Below are 16,758 nucleotides of genomic sequence, written 5' to 3'. Positions count from 1 at the left end.
GAGTTGAACTGCCATCTCAGGAGAGCAGTGGCTAGTGAAAACAAGGTCAGTGACCTTCACTGGAGGCACAACTGGCACATGCAGGCACTCCAAGCTGTGCTTCAGGAACTGTTACACAGACACTGAAGATCACTGCAATCACCTAACACTCCTGAAACACATTCCTCAGCTAAGAGAACAGAATCAGCGTAAACCTCTAGGTGGAATAAGCTTGCATTACCATGGCATCTCTCAGTAATCAGTATCAAAGCACTTGCAAAGTTTATCAAGCCTTACAATATTCTTGAAACATATAGTGGTTTAATTACCACCTTACAGATGGGATCACAGCCTCAGTACAGATTGCTGTGCTTTCACCTCAGCCAGCAACCAAGCCCTATGCAGCCATTTGCTCACTCCTTCACTAGCAGAATCAGGGATAGGATCAGAAGGGTATAGCTGAGAAATCTGTGGGTCAAGATAAAGAGAAAGCAAAGCAAAACAAGGAATTGATTCACTGCTTCCTGTGGTAGGCAGGTGTTCAGCATCTCCAGGAGAGCATGGCCCCATCATACATAATGGTGACTTGGGAAGACAAACATGGCCACTCTGATCATCCCTCACCTCCTCCTTTTTCCCCCACTTTATACACTGAGCACGATGTCAAGTGGTCTAGAATATCCCCTTGGTCAGTTTGGATCACCTGTCCTAGCTGTGTCTCCTTTCAACCTTCCATGTACCTCGAGCCTCTTTGCCAGCATGGCAGTACAAAGAGCAGAAAAGACCTTGGCTCTGCTCACCAGCAACAAAACCATCTCTCTATTATCAACCTGTGTTTAGCACAAATCCAGAACACAGGCCCATACCAGCCACTGTGAAGAAAATTAACTCTACCCCAGCCAAAGCTAGCACAAGATGTATGCAAAAGGATTCAGCAACTGTGCTAGAATTCAGAATCTGAAAGATGAGCTGTCAAGTCTTGCCTGCAGCATTTTAAAATAATAACACCCCTCTGGTACAAAACATCAGTGTCCTCCCCTTGGTGAATGAGAAAGCAGAATGTGCCCTTATGTCAGCTGTAGTTCACAGTCTGGCATGGCTTGTTTAGAAGTGCCAAAGAAGGTAAAATTTGCACAAAGCCAGGCTGTGAATTGGAGCAGGTGAGCACATGGACTGCTCCTCCCAGTATGCTATGAGAACAGTCCTCTCTGACAGAGAAGTGGCAAATAGCTGAGACTGATAAAGTTTTAAACCACTGAAACACTTTTGTGAGTGTTAGCTAGAGCCTTAAGAATTGTAATCAAATACCTAATGCCTTCCTGAATTGTGAAATCCTCATGTGACCGCTTTCCTCCTTGTTCTTCTCCACATATAGTACTCATGTTTGTTCTTGTACCTGATAAGAGATCTCAGAGAATCATTCAGGATTATTCAGTGACAACAGATCTGCTGCAGATTAATAAATACTCAAAAATGTTATTGTTGCTATCAATAAATACTAAAATTATATTGACTCTAAGAAAAATTAGATTCCTTCCCTGTAGAATCATTTCCCTTGTTTTCCTAACTAGATTTCCCTACCTTGCAAGGAGGTTATCATTCTGTTTGCAGTCAGTTGCAAACTGTGATGTTCACAGAGCTTCGAATGCTGAAACTACGAACAGTATTCACTCACATTCAGATGGGCAAACTCAGTCAATGAAATGCAAGGGGCAAAGACAACCCTACCAATGACCAGGGAGCTACTACACTTATGTTCCAGGCCACAGATACTAGGATGTGCAGGTATTTTGTCCCAAGTGACCCTGATATTATAGTAAACTTTTACAGTACCTCCCAATCCTGGGAGATACCTGCAGCCAGTATCTTGTACGACCAAAGATCTGATCCCTTTGATCCCCAAAGCAGGGAAAGAGTTACATCTTCTCTCTGCAAAGCCAATAAAAACCTCTTGATTATAATTTAGATAAGAGCCACTGGATTGAATAATAATGTCTGAAACTCCCCTGGCTGTTTCACCTTGAGACGTCCATCACTGGGTTAAACATGATGCTAATTGCATTTGGATTGATTAATTTCTCTCACTCCTGTCTATTCGAATAATGCTTAACAAAATAATCACAGCACCCAGAGCCAAATCTTCTCCGTCAAAGGAATGAAGCCATCAGAACCAGCAGAGATGAAAGAAATGAAGATGACCCGTAATTACTGCTACGGTGATATCATTACCATATTACAGAAAATGAGTGCACGTGGGGGGAGCGGGGGCTGCGATTATTATTTATTTTTTAATGGAACCTCACATCCCAAGAATACAGATCCAACACAGTGAGTGGTGCATACACAAATACAGAATTAAAAAAATATTGTGCATTAAATTGCAAAATACAGTGAACACTAGGACTCCTGATACATCAAGCATCCTGTACTGTGAGCTGCTGTTTATTCACTTCACGATTTTTTCATTGCAATAATATTTTGTGTATGACTAGCACAGAGATTTAAGACACCTCTCTTTCCAAAAAGATCTCAAGGGCCTGCAGCAGAGCTCACCCATAACCTTGATGCAAAAGTCATTCTTTTTTAATATTATTACAAGTCATCTTATTTTCAATGCTGGCATTCAGATTTTTAAGCCACAAGACCTAATTTGATGCTCAAAGGAAAGCTATTATGCAAGGAATTTTTATTCTTCAATGCTGATTCCTCTCTGAAGGCAGTTATAAACTGCATCGCCAGCCACAGTAGATCACTTTCAACCATTCAATATGCTGGTTCTGTAAAGATATCAAATGTATCAAGACTGGAAGAATTTAAAGCAGGATTTGAAAAAAAAGGAAACCAAAAATCCCAAACAACCAAACCCATAACCCTAACATGCCTTCTGCTCCCTTTATTCTCCAAAATACACTCCCAAAGCCCCTATCATTTGAGAAACAAATAGCTTGGCAATTGTGTAAGATCTACAGACACCTGTGCACTGCAATTCTAATTGTGGTTTATACACTTCACTTCTCTCAGTGCTCCTTATGTCTGCCCCCTAGACTCAGACCAAAGACAAAAAAAAAATACACACAACTAGCAGCTTAAAATATTTATTCTGGAATAAAGCCAAGGTCAAATACACAAGAAAATTTTGCATGCCAAAAATGTCAAGATCTAAGACCAGGCACTGACTCATGAAGCTAATTAAACACAGAAAAATTATTTTCAATTATTTTGTAAGGCTGAAATAAAAAAAAAAGAGTAACACTTCTAATATTAAAAGCAGCAAGAAAAGCAGTTTTGCATCAAAGTTGAGGCTATTTTCAAATATACCTGAAAGGTACTTTATTAGCATAAGTTATCACTGGAAGAACTACAACTTGGGAGAGAGCGGACCACCAAATCCCACAGATACCACAACTAAATAGCAGAATAGGGTCATGTTTTTACAAGAAGCACTCTAAAGGGCCTTTTTCTATTTGCTTGTACCAAAAGGAAAACAATCTCTTCCTGGTTTCCAACACCTGCAGTGGATCAAGAGTTCTTGATAATTCAGATTTTCTCACCAAAGGATCTCAAGAAAGAATCTTTCTCAAACAACATGCAGAAATGAGATCAAAACTTTGCACTAGAATTCTCAGGCATAAAACACACAAAGAAGCTCAGCAAAGAGGTCTGTGCTGAACATACACACAGAGCCAGGTATGAAAGGTTTCTAAAGACGAATGGGCCCTTCTCAGAAGGAATGGAGGCAGAAGTGCTGTGCACACTCCCACAACACAGTGCACCACCGTGCAGTGCCCCTGCCTGCACTGGGGAACACATATTTGCTGCTGGGAGCAAAGCAGGTGAGCCCTGAGAGTAACAATTTTTTTCAAGTTTCATCAGTGGCCAGGGCATGGAGGCCACAGCCAAATCTGAGCCCATGAGCCAATAGAAACAAAGAGATTAAGAGTTATTAGGAACAGAGAGAATTACATATTTACAGTACAGTTACTGAAAAATAATCGTGTAATGATTATGTAAGTCCCTATATTCCTTTTGGCTAATAACGCTGGGATACAAGCTGTATGGTTATGCAAGCCAGGGCACACAAATCCAATCAGAAGACATCAAGGCCTGTTTACAGGGAAGCTTGCAGCACTGGATCAAGAATGGTACACCTTCCTTGACCTCCAAAAGGTAGAAACTAGCCCTTGTCAATAGCTTGGCTAATGGCCTGAACGGTGAAAGAGAACTGAATTTTTAAATTTAACTTCTGTCAACAAACTTAATGGAAAGAGATACCTAAATCAAAGAAGCTCATAATATGGTATGGTAGTCTGTATTTATTTGTCCAGAAGTATGTCTTTAAAGAGTAGACTAAATCTTTAAAATGTTTTCTAGTCCCAAGATTCCTTATTGAAACATTTTTATATTTAGATGACTGCAGCTCTTGACAGAACAGTGCATTATCAGTATTGAAGCTCTCTATGAAAAAGAAGATTCATGGGTTTTGACTGAAAAATACTATTTGATTTACACATGAATTAAAAAAAGATTACTTTTGCAATGAGTATGATAAAACACGACATAACATAGAAGACTTCCAAACTTTCCACAAATCCAAGGAAAAAGTCTGTATGGCTAAATATATGCAAATGACTGAAATCTCAGTGGTCCAAGGTCAAATTCTCAGGCTTTGTTAAGACAGAATTAAGGAAAAACAGCAATATGCAGTTTGTGGGCTGCAGAAGAAAACCTTCACAGTTGTCTCCATCGTTTTATTCTTTCCTTTGTGTGAATCAAAGGTACTTCATGCAACTATTACCCTATTACTATCCTCAAACCTTCCCAGTATATTCACTGCTTGCTTTATTCCAGCATTTTAAGGTATAGTTATATTATTTAAGTTATTTTAACTTGGTAAGTTTCATGTTTTCTGCCCACTACAATACTCTTCTGGCAGCACTACCCTGAGCTGAGGAGTATCTTGAGAGACAGAAGAGGATTCAGGAAATTCAAAACCATCTTTACTAACTGCAAGCTGGTCACAAGACACCTGAGGAAATACACTCATTTAGAAATGTTACAGGTTTTACAGCATCCAAATGCTAGGAGAGTCAAGTTTGAATGAATAGTGAAAACTGTTCTTATGGACTAGTGTTAATCTGACTTACTTGATAATCAAACTGTAATACACTCAAGGCTATTTGGAATGGGTATTAAAATCTAAACAATGTAGGTTCTGCTGCAATTATTACAATTTAGCTGCTAACGAGCTTAAAAGCAACTAGATAAGGCTTAACTGTAAAAGCAGATGTAAAAGACATACCCAAAAATACCCTCCCAGACCCACAAGGAAATGTGAGAACATTTTTCATAAACATCCTCATGCTTTTAGTATCAATGAGTTTTTAAGAAAATATCAAAAATCCAAGAAATACAGAGGGTATTGGAGTTGAAGATATCTCCTGAGAGTAGAGGCCAGAAGAAACTCCAGTTTTTTGAAATAAAGCCAAACAAAATATCATTACAAAACAAAAAATATATATTTTTTTTCTCCAGAAGGGCTACTGAGAGTAGCCCAGTAAGCTTTGGTATTCATCTGCTTCCAAAAATCCATTCATGTTTATTTACAGTCCATGCACTGGCACTGGTCTGAGGCCATGTCTACCATTAGGTACTTCTCTTATGAAAGCTGAATGCAGCAACACTGCTATCTTTTAATGAGCACAGAATTGGTTTTCATCCACTACTGGAAGAAAGAACAGAGGCACTGCAGTAAAGCAGACAACAACCCTTCTACAAGACAGCTCAGAAAGGAAAAAAGAAGGCAGTGCCTCTGCTTGCTATGAAAATGGCCATGAGGAGTCTCCCATAGATTTGGTGACTGGAAGCACTCCTCTGAGGGTTGAGGGGCACTGAAGAAACTTTGGAAGTTAGGAGAATTCTGAAGACACCATGATCCAGTGACAATGGAACTATCAGATGTACTTAGAGTTAGGAAGGTACAGCAGAGTAGAAGAGGTATGATAAAATGAGGATACAAGGAAAATGTGCTTAGTGACAAAAATTTAATCTACCAGAAGAGAACAGATCAAATAAAGTATACAGTACATTATCACATGAGGAAAATTGTAGAGAATCAGATTTGATAGAACCTTGGCAGGTCTCCAGTTAATGTTCTGTCCAGAACAGACAGACTGCTCAAGGCTTTATCCAGTCAAGCCATAAAACACCCACAGATGGAGACTGCACAAACTCTCTTGACAATCCTTCCAAATACTTGACTGTTCCATGCTGGAAAAGTTTTCTCTTGATTCCAGTCAGAAACGTTCTTGCATCAATTTACAATTATTGTCTCTTGTCCTCCCACAGCCTGACTCCATCTTCTCAAATAACCTCCCTGCATGTTCTAGCAGGCAGCTATCAGGTCCCTGTGAGATCACCTCTACTCCATGCTGAATTCTCCATTCCCTTGGCCTCTGTTCACAGGGCAAGTGCTCCAGCCCCTGATCATCTTGGTGGCCCTCCACTGAACTCACTCCAGTTTTACTAATGTCTTCTTCATGCTTGGGCATGGAGGACACCACTGGATGTGGCGATGCAGATGCAGATGCATCACTTCCCTGGATCTTCTGGCCATGCTTCAATCAACAGATGTATACACAGTCCCACATTCCTTTCCCATATACTACTTATTGTATTCCTTTTCAACACTGTTGCCTTGCCTTTAACCTTCTACCTACCCACTGCTTTGCTTAACATTCCAGGAAACCCAAGTACCATAGGTAAGAGTGAGGGCATTTTATGCCCTGAGATAGGGAAGGAACTGTTTGCTCCTTTCAGTTTTAGATGCATACATTAATAAACATAAATTGTGAGGGTTTTTTTTATATTATTAATGTGCTTTTTATTTTGACATAAAAGTTGGGTACTAGACATGAAAATGGGGCAACCCAGAGAACTATCTGTTGAAAACCAAATCATAGCTTGGACTGCTACCCAGAAACATCCATCACCCACCCCTTTTCTGCTGGGATTTGTGTTGAATGACGTCCTCTACAGGTTAACAATTAGTTTTTAGCATAAGAGTCTTGTGTCATCGTCATCATATCCCCAGGAGACCAAAAGAGGCTGAGTGATTTTTAGATTATATGGTCTGAAAAGACACAGGCTCCTGACTCTGTGTGCCTGTGCCATGCAGGCCACCTGCTCTATGGAGCTGCCACCAGGGACACCTTCAAAAAGGTTTAATAATGATGTTCTCTCAAGAGATGTAACTCAGAGCATATACAGAATTAACATTCTATACCAGTGACCAAAATCTTGCATATAAAATCCTATCTATAAATAGGATCTATGACTAGTTGCTAAAAGAGACTGTAGAAATGTTATTTCCTGCTAAACAAGAATCTCTGTGCTCTGTAGTCATGAAAACTGTATATGAACACAGGAATTGACAGAGCAAGGCAGATCAGTAATCTACCCAGTCAGATATCCTGCCTGACTGCAGCCAAGATCAGAAGCATCACAGGAAAAGATAAATTAGGGAGCCACATTATGAAGACATATGGAATAATTATTACTGAAGGATTCCTCCTCTTCTTAAGTGCTTGTTTTATATCCTGAAGCAGATGATATTTCCTATTTAATTTTAGATTTTTTTTCTGCTCTAACTAAAAATGCTCTCACTATCCATTTAATTGCCTGATTCCTTTCCAATTGCTGCTAAGTACTTGATCCAAAAAAAAAAAAAAAAAATCCCAGTGTGTGGAAAGTCCCATATCAAATAATTCATTATGTAAAAAGCATTTATTTTTGCTAATTTTCATCTCACTAGCTTCCATTACTTGTTTTCTGATTTTCCCCCCTCTCATTCTTTTCAGAGTTGTGAGTCAATAGGAATTTTCAATTTATCTTTTCAATTGAAGAGATGTAAAGTAACAACTGCACTACCTTTCAAAATCAAATAAATCCTCTTTCCCCCCCCCACATTCTCATGAAGAAAACTCTTGATTTATAAGCAGCTCTCTAGAAGTGAACAGTGTGTACCATATGATCTCAAAATTATTCCTACCAAAATACTGCCTGAAGTGACAGAGTATCCAAAATTACAAAAAAGACAATGAGACTTAGCTCCTTTCTGGGAAAAGATTATTAGACCTTATGCAGAAATACAGGGTGTAAAGCATAAACAATTACTAAATTCAAGCAGAAGAGGTGGGAGATACCATAATAATTTGCTGTGACTTGAAGATTCACTCAAGCCTGAAGACATACAGGAGAAGAACGACCTGCTCATGCTGAGGACTTGGCTATTCTGGACCTGTCTGTTTTGAATGATCCCAGGAGCTCAGGAGGTTTAAGGGGCACATGCAAAACATTATTAAATCCTGCCACATTCATTGACTGTGCATAAACCCCAATTACTTTGAGTAAATTCTCCAGCAAATTCAGACAGATTTGTCACGACAATTCTGCCAAACAGCAAGTTTTTCATCCAAAACCACAAAAGTCATGTAAAAGTCCACAATATACAGAACATCAGAACAACAAAGAAAAAAACATGACAAGAAAGAGAAATGGAAAAACAGTCTGATACAATACTGAAGTATGTGTAAAAATGTATGGAGATCTTGATCACAGCCAAAATATGAAACTCATCTTTGTGAGTGGAACAAGATTTTATAAGATCAGAGTAAAAGATTCTGAAAAAAGTATAATATTATAAAATCTTGGATAAGCACTGTGTGGATATATAGGAAAGGTTTTATTCCATAAATGTTAGATCAAAATTGGAAGAAGATTTAAATTATGGCTTGCGTGCTTGGACTTACTGCACTAATCTCATCTCCCATTCTAGAAGAGCTAATCTTTCTGAGAAGAGCAATGAAAACGTCACAATACAAGCACATTTTTTTCCTCTTGCCTGAAGAGTATTTTTCCCATTGGAAAGACCAACAATGGAAAGCAGTCACTCAGCTAAATGAGTAGAAACAGACTTGTATTTCACAATAAAATGGAACAGACAACTGCTCTAAAGAGACAGGTAAATTCTATTCCTAGAGTAGTCCAACACCAGATATCCTAGGATTTGGGAACAAGAATTTATTAATTCTTGTTGAGAGTGAATAAAATGTAGGCTCGATCTCGAACAATTTTCTGAGTTTTGTGAATTATGATGTATTATGGTCAATCAAATTGCAAAGCTTTACTAAATATATCTCAACTATTCACAGAAATCACTGACAATATGGATATCTGCAATTTCTCATAAAAGACATCTGAACACATTCCCCTTGTGATAGTGTAACCAAAGAACTTCTGAAGACCCTGGTAGAGCGACCCTCTTGCTCTATTATGCCATTTAGACAGCCTATTGGATCACCTAAATCGAGTAAAAAAAGAGGGATTGGCATGAAATGAGGTCTGGCATGAGGTTGATATAACTCACGTAAGAGATGCAGCAACAGATTGCATTCCTAGGTCCTCAAATACAAAAATCATACTTGCTGACGTGAAAAAACAACAATTGTTAATAAACAGATATTCTACTCTTCAACGCTCCATATGGCAGTCTGATGGATTAAACACCAGCAGAGTGTTGATCACTCTAAAAGCTCATATTGAGATGATCTGGAAAATCTGTCTATCTACAATTTACGAATTCTGGTTAATTTAATTAAAATGTTGCATCACTAAGTGCCTTAATATGGAAAGCCATAAGCTTGTGAGGTTCCTGGCACATGCCTGCCTTCAGAAGAAGCTACAGAACAAATTAGCAAGAGTCTCCTTTTAAATTTGGGATATACAAAGGAATGAAAACTCCTGAGCTAGAAAATTAGTTTAAGTGTACAAGCAGGAAAAAGAGAACAGAAAAATCTCCAAAAAAGGCAGAGGCATAGGTGATACAATAAGGCTAAGGAATGCCCGTAGCATAAGGAAAAAAAGGACATAGGCTGTCAATGTACAGGGGACTTCTTTGAAAGGGGCCAGCTAAGGTTAAAGGAAACTAGATGTGTTATGAATAGCAGACTGAGAACTGGAGAGAAAGGGGTGGGGTTCAGGAAAGGAGCTGTCCCCTTGCAAGGAGAACAAGGGCCAGGAAGTCCCAAAAAAGAAGCCCATGATCAACATGCTTGACCAAAAGTAAACCCAGTGATGTAATCTCCTCTTACCAAAGGAGGCTTGAGATCTGTCTTCTTCAATTGAAACAGGCTCCAGCACATACACAATGAACAGTTACTGTAATTTAGCTAAGGGGTGGTACCTGTTCCTTTTCAATTTGGTGTCAACACCATGAATGAGAATCTTTGAGGCTAAACCAGCTTACAAAGTTTTTTTTTTCTTCCTAGAAGCACAGCTGGATGAAAGAATACAGACATTCCCAATGCAAAACACCCGTCACAAAAGACAAGTGATGAAATTGCTAGGATGTGGAAGCAGATGACAATTTGGAAAACAAATAAAAAAACACGTCTGAATGCAGCTCTAACTTAATGGAAGACAAAGCATTCCAAATATGCTCAATACTGTCACTAGAATGGCACAGGTGTGTTAATACTTTTTTATACTTAATAATATCTACTATTCTTTTTAAACAAAAAATGAACACTGAGTTCGCTTCTTAGCATTTAAAGCTGAAGATGCAGTGCCAAGGGTTTTCTGGGCACAACTGCTAATACTTGAGAGAAGTCGGAAAACAGGGAAGTGGTGTTATCAGAGAGATGTTGTCCAAGAACAGACAGAAGTCCCCATGTTACTATTGTCTCAGTCCACTGTAATTCAGTGTATTGGGGTTTCCCCCTAATATGTCTTAAACTGAGACATTCAACAAAGCACAAAATCATTTTTTTTCTTTCCATTTTCAAAACTATCTAGACTAAAGAAAAAAAAAATCTAGATGGAAGGAACAACAGTTCTCTCCAGGGAAACACTCATGGTTTATGCTCATTTCTTGTTCCAAATAATTAAAAAGAAAATTTTGGATTTTGTTCTGTAGGGTAAACATCTTACTTGGCAAAAGCAAGAGGAGTAGTCTCTTCAGTATAGCAATTGGTCCTCTATTTGTACAGACAGATGAGGTTCTGCCTGCAAAACCCAAGATCTGTTGACTTTCTGCAACAGATAATAGGGCATGTGAGATTGTGAAGAAGGCCTGGTTGTGTTCTATGTCTAGCACAGTATTATAAAGGAACACTGTCACCCCTTGAACACCACCTCAGCTGTGTTTCTACAATTCACTGTGTGACAAAAAAGAATACTGACCTTTTACAATGCACACCCCTATACTAATCTTTCCCATAAGAGTAAAATTCAGAAAAATTGATCTGGAGTAAATAAAAACAAAGCCATGTGCTTAGAAAATAAAAACTATTTCTAAAAAATTTGATCACATTTACATCTCCATGCTTCCTCTAGACTATTCCTAACTACTTTTCAGAACATGCGACTGAGTGTGCTGGAGCCAAAGTTAATTATTTTCATATTCAAATACATGAGTACTGATCTTCTACACTACTATAAGCATAAGAGCCAATAAAAAGTGCCAAAGAAAGCAAGGTGGGAAAATAACCTTCTTTCCCCTAAGTCTTCTCTGCTTCAGAGAGACCAAGCAGGCTGGTTTCAAAACAAGGGCAAGTGATATAACCAAACAAAAGCAGATCTGAAAGGTGAGCAAACCCCACAAGCCACAGAGTCATTATTACTGTGTCGACAGCACACTTGTTAAAAATGTATATTTTAATTTTCTGTATTGCTTAAAGGTCCCAATTTGCCCAGGGATCTAGCTAAGCTGCCATTTTCTACCACGACACAGTCTAATCTTTATTTAATAGATTTAGCTTCTATCTTCACTAGAGTGGTCTCTAAGGGGAAGGGGAGGGGAGTATGAAGGGGTATGAAGAGATGATCAGGGCCCCCCTCTCCTTCATCCACCCGGCGCTCATGTTTGTGTTCAAAATTCAATTACCTCCTTATTGATACTTCACAGAGATATTTAAGCTGCAAACATGAAGCCCTGATTTCCCAGGGGGCCATGCCCCTCTCTATTTCACTGCTCTGCTTCCCCCAGGGTGAATTCCTGAGGCGTCCATATTAATAGGTAATCAGTCACAATTCATTTATTAAACAGCTAGCAAGGTTTATCAGCCTGCCCTGATTAGCCAGAAGAAGCCACTGAATTCCTAATTTATTTATGGAAATATAAGTGTCTTTTTGAATTCCATTCATGAAAAGACAGGGTGCCATGGGTCTGGCACACTGAATTCTAACAGGGAAGCACCAGGCAGCCTGGGCATTGAAGACTTTGCAACTTCAGCCTGGTAAATGCACTGTGGTGACCCCAGCATGACCAAGAGATTTAGACCAGAACCTCAGACAAGGATTCATAAGCCAGCTCTTCAGAGAATAGGCATTGCCACCCACTGCAACTAGAGAATTACTATCTTCTGATGGCTCAGAGTGTGGAATAGCTGGAGAAAGTTCACTAAACAGAACCATCAGTGCAACAAAGCTAGGTCAAAATAATAAAAAAAGACGCGTTTTCAAAAATTTAATAAAACATTCAGACCAGAGCTGAAAACAACTGCCAGGTAACATTAATATATGCATTTACACAGAAAGTTCGGCTTTTTGAAAACTACATCCTATTACAACCTTTATATTATTTCTGCTATAATAATTTCAACTAAACTGTTTTTAAAATGGAACACCACTACTGTACATTCAAACTGAGACACAAAAAGTCAGTGATGCTGCTGATTACCAAAAAGTGAAAATGGTTAAAAAAAAAATCTAACAAATAATTTTTCTGTTTTTTTAAAAAGAGATATGGAGTACTCAGTAAAAAGCAGACCTTGAAGTCAAAAGACTTGTACATGTACTGGATACACCTTAGGGCAGTTAGAATACAGCTTCATATAACATAAAGCTTATATACATGGGCCTCTGAGGGTTAAAGGCTACCACTGGTAAAAAACTTTTTTATCCCTGTCAGCTGTGTAGTGATCTTCAAAACTCATATGCACCTGTATTTTACCCACCACAGCTACTTAATCAGAAAAACAGCTAGGAATGGAAGACTATAGAAAATGTTTATTTCCTTTTTCTTCTCAATACAAATTTGTACTAAGTAACTTTCAATGTGTCCCCCTCTGCCTTTGGTCACTTTCCTGAACAGCATGGAACAACAGGGAAGTAAACACTGGTAAACACAGTAAATATAGGGATTCTATTTTCAAATGCTCCGAACGAGGTGGATGTCCCTCACACAGATGCAGTAGTCAAAAGGGTATTTTTGACTTATTCTTTCCTAAAATATTTAGATCTTAAAACTGACAGGATTTAACAATATACAGTGTTACATGAAATATAGATGGAGGCATGTTTAAACATATGGAGAGCATTTCTGTTAACACTAATTCTGAGACACTGTTATGAGACATTTTGTTTAGTAACTCCAGTGTTCTGATCACGCTATTGACTACAAAAGTATTTAAAACTAACAAGTCAAAGCATAAAGAGGATGCGGATGCCACTCCACAATGCTGTATCTCACAAAAAATATTTCAGTTAAATCAATTACTTGAAAATATATTTCAAAAAACATTGCAAAATCTTATGTAGTTTAAAACTGGCCACGCCTATATCCTCTGAATTTACAAGCAAAATCGCAATAGTTACACAAAAGGTTTTAATATAAGATTTCATTACACAAAAATTGCAGTAGTGCATTAAAATATATAAAATCCCCACTTCCACTGAACTAGTACTACCCATAACCTTAAATAAAAATATATTATTTCCTCTCAAATTACAGTGGTTAGACATGAAAAGATGTAGTACATGCAATAAATATATCCAAAATGCTAGGAGGACTGAGTGTTTGAATTCATCTACTACCAGAACTTGTATGTTGCAGGTGTTTGAAGTCAAGGATAGTGTGGGGAAATGAATCCTGGAAGAAGCATCTTTTTACTGCCTGAAAAAGTAATCAATAGCTTAATTGTTATTAGTTTGTGTTTTCCTCAAGTAAGGGTGATTCAGTATATTTTTCCTACTATGTAATGTAGTCCCTAGAAGAAGGAAAAAGACACAGAATTTACATGAAAGATTTGTCAATACCTTTCCTCCATTGTATAAGGAGAATTTTCATGCTGGCACAAGAGGCAGACACCACAGGATTTTACAACAGACTCAAACATCTAATCAAGTTGTGGCTCTCAAAAGGCAGTTTCTGCACCCCTCATTGTCTGGGGAACTGCAAATGCTACCAGTGAAAATAAACCAGCCTCTTCCTTTCCTGAGTCTATCCATACTTCACCTTTTCCCCCTTCAGCAGTATTCACAAGGGTGATTTTAAACAAGGGCTTTGCAGAATACACAACATAGAGCTCACCACCGAGTAAAAATAGGACGCTCATGCATGTTTTCAACTGGGAAGCTCAATGAGCATCAAACTCAATGTTATTTTCACTCCCTCAATATGTAAGCTCCTTATCATGCAGAACACTGCAGCACTGTCCATAATAAACATCCAACCCATGATGCCCAAAGGTGCTGCAAAATGTAAGCTGCAACCATGTTACAGTTATTTCTAGTTTAGACAGACATTTCTTGTCTTGTAGTTTTCACTGATGTTACTCCTAGTTATTTCTGGTTTTCACTGCTTTCAAAACACAACTGAGTGAAAGCAATGTAGCACTGGCATGTATAAAGAAAAAAAACCCTACAAAACTTTAAGAAAATATAATTTACTGTTACAATAAAGAACGCAACATTACAATCTTTAACTGCTTGACTGATTTTCAAACTAACCAGTTCAAAGTCCATTTTAATGCAACCAAGTCTGATACAGATACCCAGTCAAACCCCGCATGCCACTGCCCACCCACCAAGCAGAACTGGAATTCATGTCCCTGTAAAACTTCCAAAGGGTTTTAAAATAAAAGCAGAAGTATTACCAGAAGGTAGTCCTTCATTTCTAATGCCTTCACAGAACTTGAGGACAAGCACCTATTGCTCTGCTGAAAAATTACTTTTCATACTTTCATCCTGTCCCATCTTGTCCTCCATGTTATACATTCATTTCTAATTCTCCTGAAACAATGCCTATATATTTTTAAGGCTACTACAGTAACAAACTGCATGGTTACAATAAAGCCTGGGATGATTATCTGATCTCTTTCTTGCACAGTCAGTGCCAGCAATATCATACTCTTAGTGACTTAACAAGGAACGTCACAAACTGCAGTTCCTACACTACTTAAATGCTGTAACTTAAGTGATAGACATTTACAGGCAGAGTACAACACAGTTCAGAATAAAAATGAGACCCTTTAATTGACACTGGAGAAAATTAGATTCTAATTGCATATGCTATATTTTGCTGATGACAATGAGGTTAACATTTGCAAAAGAAGTGTTACGAGTTCCTTAACGACCAACAGGTTATTAAGACCTTTGTCATATAAGTCATTAGAAATGTGACATTTCCAACAGCAGAGAGCCCTCTAGAGCTACCATAGGATAACAGTTCAGCAACCCTCCAGGAGAATGGCACCAATGCTGCTTAATTGGTGCCCTTCCCTGAGCAACAACTGCGCTCTTCATGGAATCCCCTCCAGCTACTGACCAAACCCAATTTTACCTGATTCAGTAGAACGGACATCAAACTCCAAAATGAGAAAACAGAAGTCACATTTTAATTTGAAGAATATGGGAGCTAATATTTATTGTATTGCCAGTAAACCTGGAAAGCTTTAAAATGCAGTAATAGTTTTGCGGGAAGTTGTGCAAGGACTTAAGAGATACTTATTTATAATATATTTGTTTGTAAAAAATCACCAAGTACCTGAAAAGCAAAATTTTACATGACAGTGCACAGTGATACCAAAATAATCGTCACTTTGTGAAGTTTAAACAATCTGTGGATATATTCCTCATAGCACAAAAAGCTCTCCATATGAAAATGCCCTATCAATGTAAAATTTCTACACAGAAAATATATTCTGCTGAACATATTATAATAAAGCTTACAAGCTTTCAATAAAACAGTGCTCAAAACAATACATAAATGAAATCTACTTAATCAGTTATTAGATATCTTTCAATTATCTCCACTCTTGTGCTTGTGCTGTGGAAACCAATCAGTATGATTAAATCACAAACTGAAAATCTCTTCTTACACAGCATGGAGTTTGCTATTCCCACCTCCTCATTTACAGTACAAGTTGTAAGATAAATTGCAAGAAAATAACTAAACTATATCCTTTAGCTTTACTGTCAAGACTTACAACTGTGAAAAGCAGTGAACACAGCTTTATTATCTCCTCATTGTGACCCAAAACAGTAAGAATAAATTCACCCATTTTCTCACAACCAAAATCCATTGAAGCATACAATTTTGGGACTGACAACTGAATTACAGCACACCAACCATAGGCTTGGGTTCACATTTTAAGAGCCTAAGTTAATCACTTACAGTTATGAGCTGAACTTTCTGCACATTAATTCATCTGACTTAATTATGATACAAGTTTGCAGTGTGCTTAGGGAACAACAATCTCTTGGACACTTTAAAGAATCCACAAACAGCCTTCAAACATGCTTTCATGGGCAAGTATAAAGTAATGTTTTATTACCAAAATAAATTTCTAAGAACAACACTTCACTGGAGGGGGGAGGTGAAGAACAAACTTGGAATGAATATGATGAGAAGAGGTAGTATGTCTACTCTGCTGGCAATAGCAGCAAGCTTCCTTTTTTGATCTCCAGCTAGAACTCAAAAAGTCACAGCAAAACCTTCCT

General features: G+C 38.1%; 1 protein-coding gene across 3 annotated transcripts in view; it reads right to left on the bottom strand.

Moving 5' to 3' along the window:
- Positions 1-16,758, bottom strand: part of LIN52 (lin-52 DREAM MuvB core complex component) — a 40,306-nt gene that overhangs the window by 8,445 nt on the left and 15,103 nt on the right. The window contains exon 6 of one of the 3 annotated variants that reach the window (XM_030273175.4): positions 3,059-16,756. The exons of the other annotated variants lie outside the window; for them this stretch is intronic. Coding sequence (XP_030129035.4) covers positions 16,755-16,756 — 2 coding nt within the window. The 3' untranslated portion in view covers positions 3,059-16,754. Of the gene's footprint in view, positions 1-3,058; positions 16,757-16,758 lie in introns of those variants that run through there. 3 annotated transcript variants of the gene reach the window in all.

The sequence above is a fragment of the Taeniopygia guttata genome, chromosome 5 (genome assembly GCF_048771995.1).
Source record: "Taeniopygia guttata chromosome 5, bTaeGut7.mat, whole genome shotgun sequence".
NCBI classification, from domain to species: domain Eukaryota; kingdom Metazoa; phylum Chordata; class Aves; order Passeriformes; family Estrildidae; genus Taeniopygia; species Taeniopygia guttata.
This window is presented reverse-complemented; position numbering and strand designations above follow the sequence as displayed.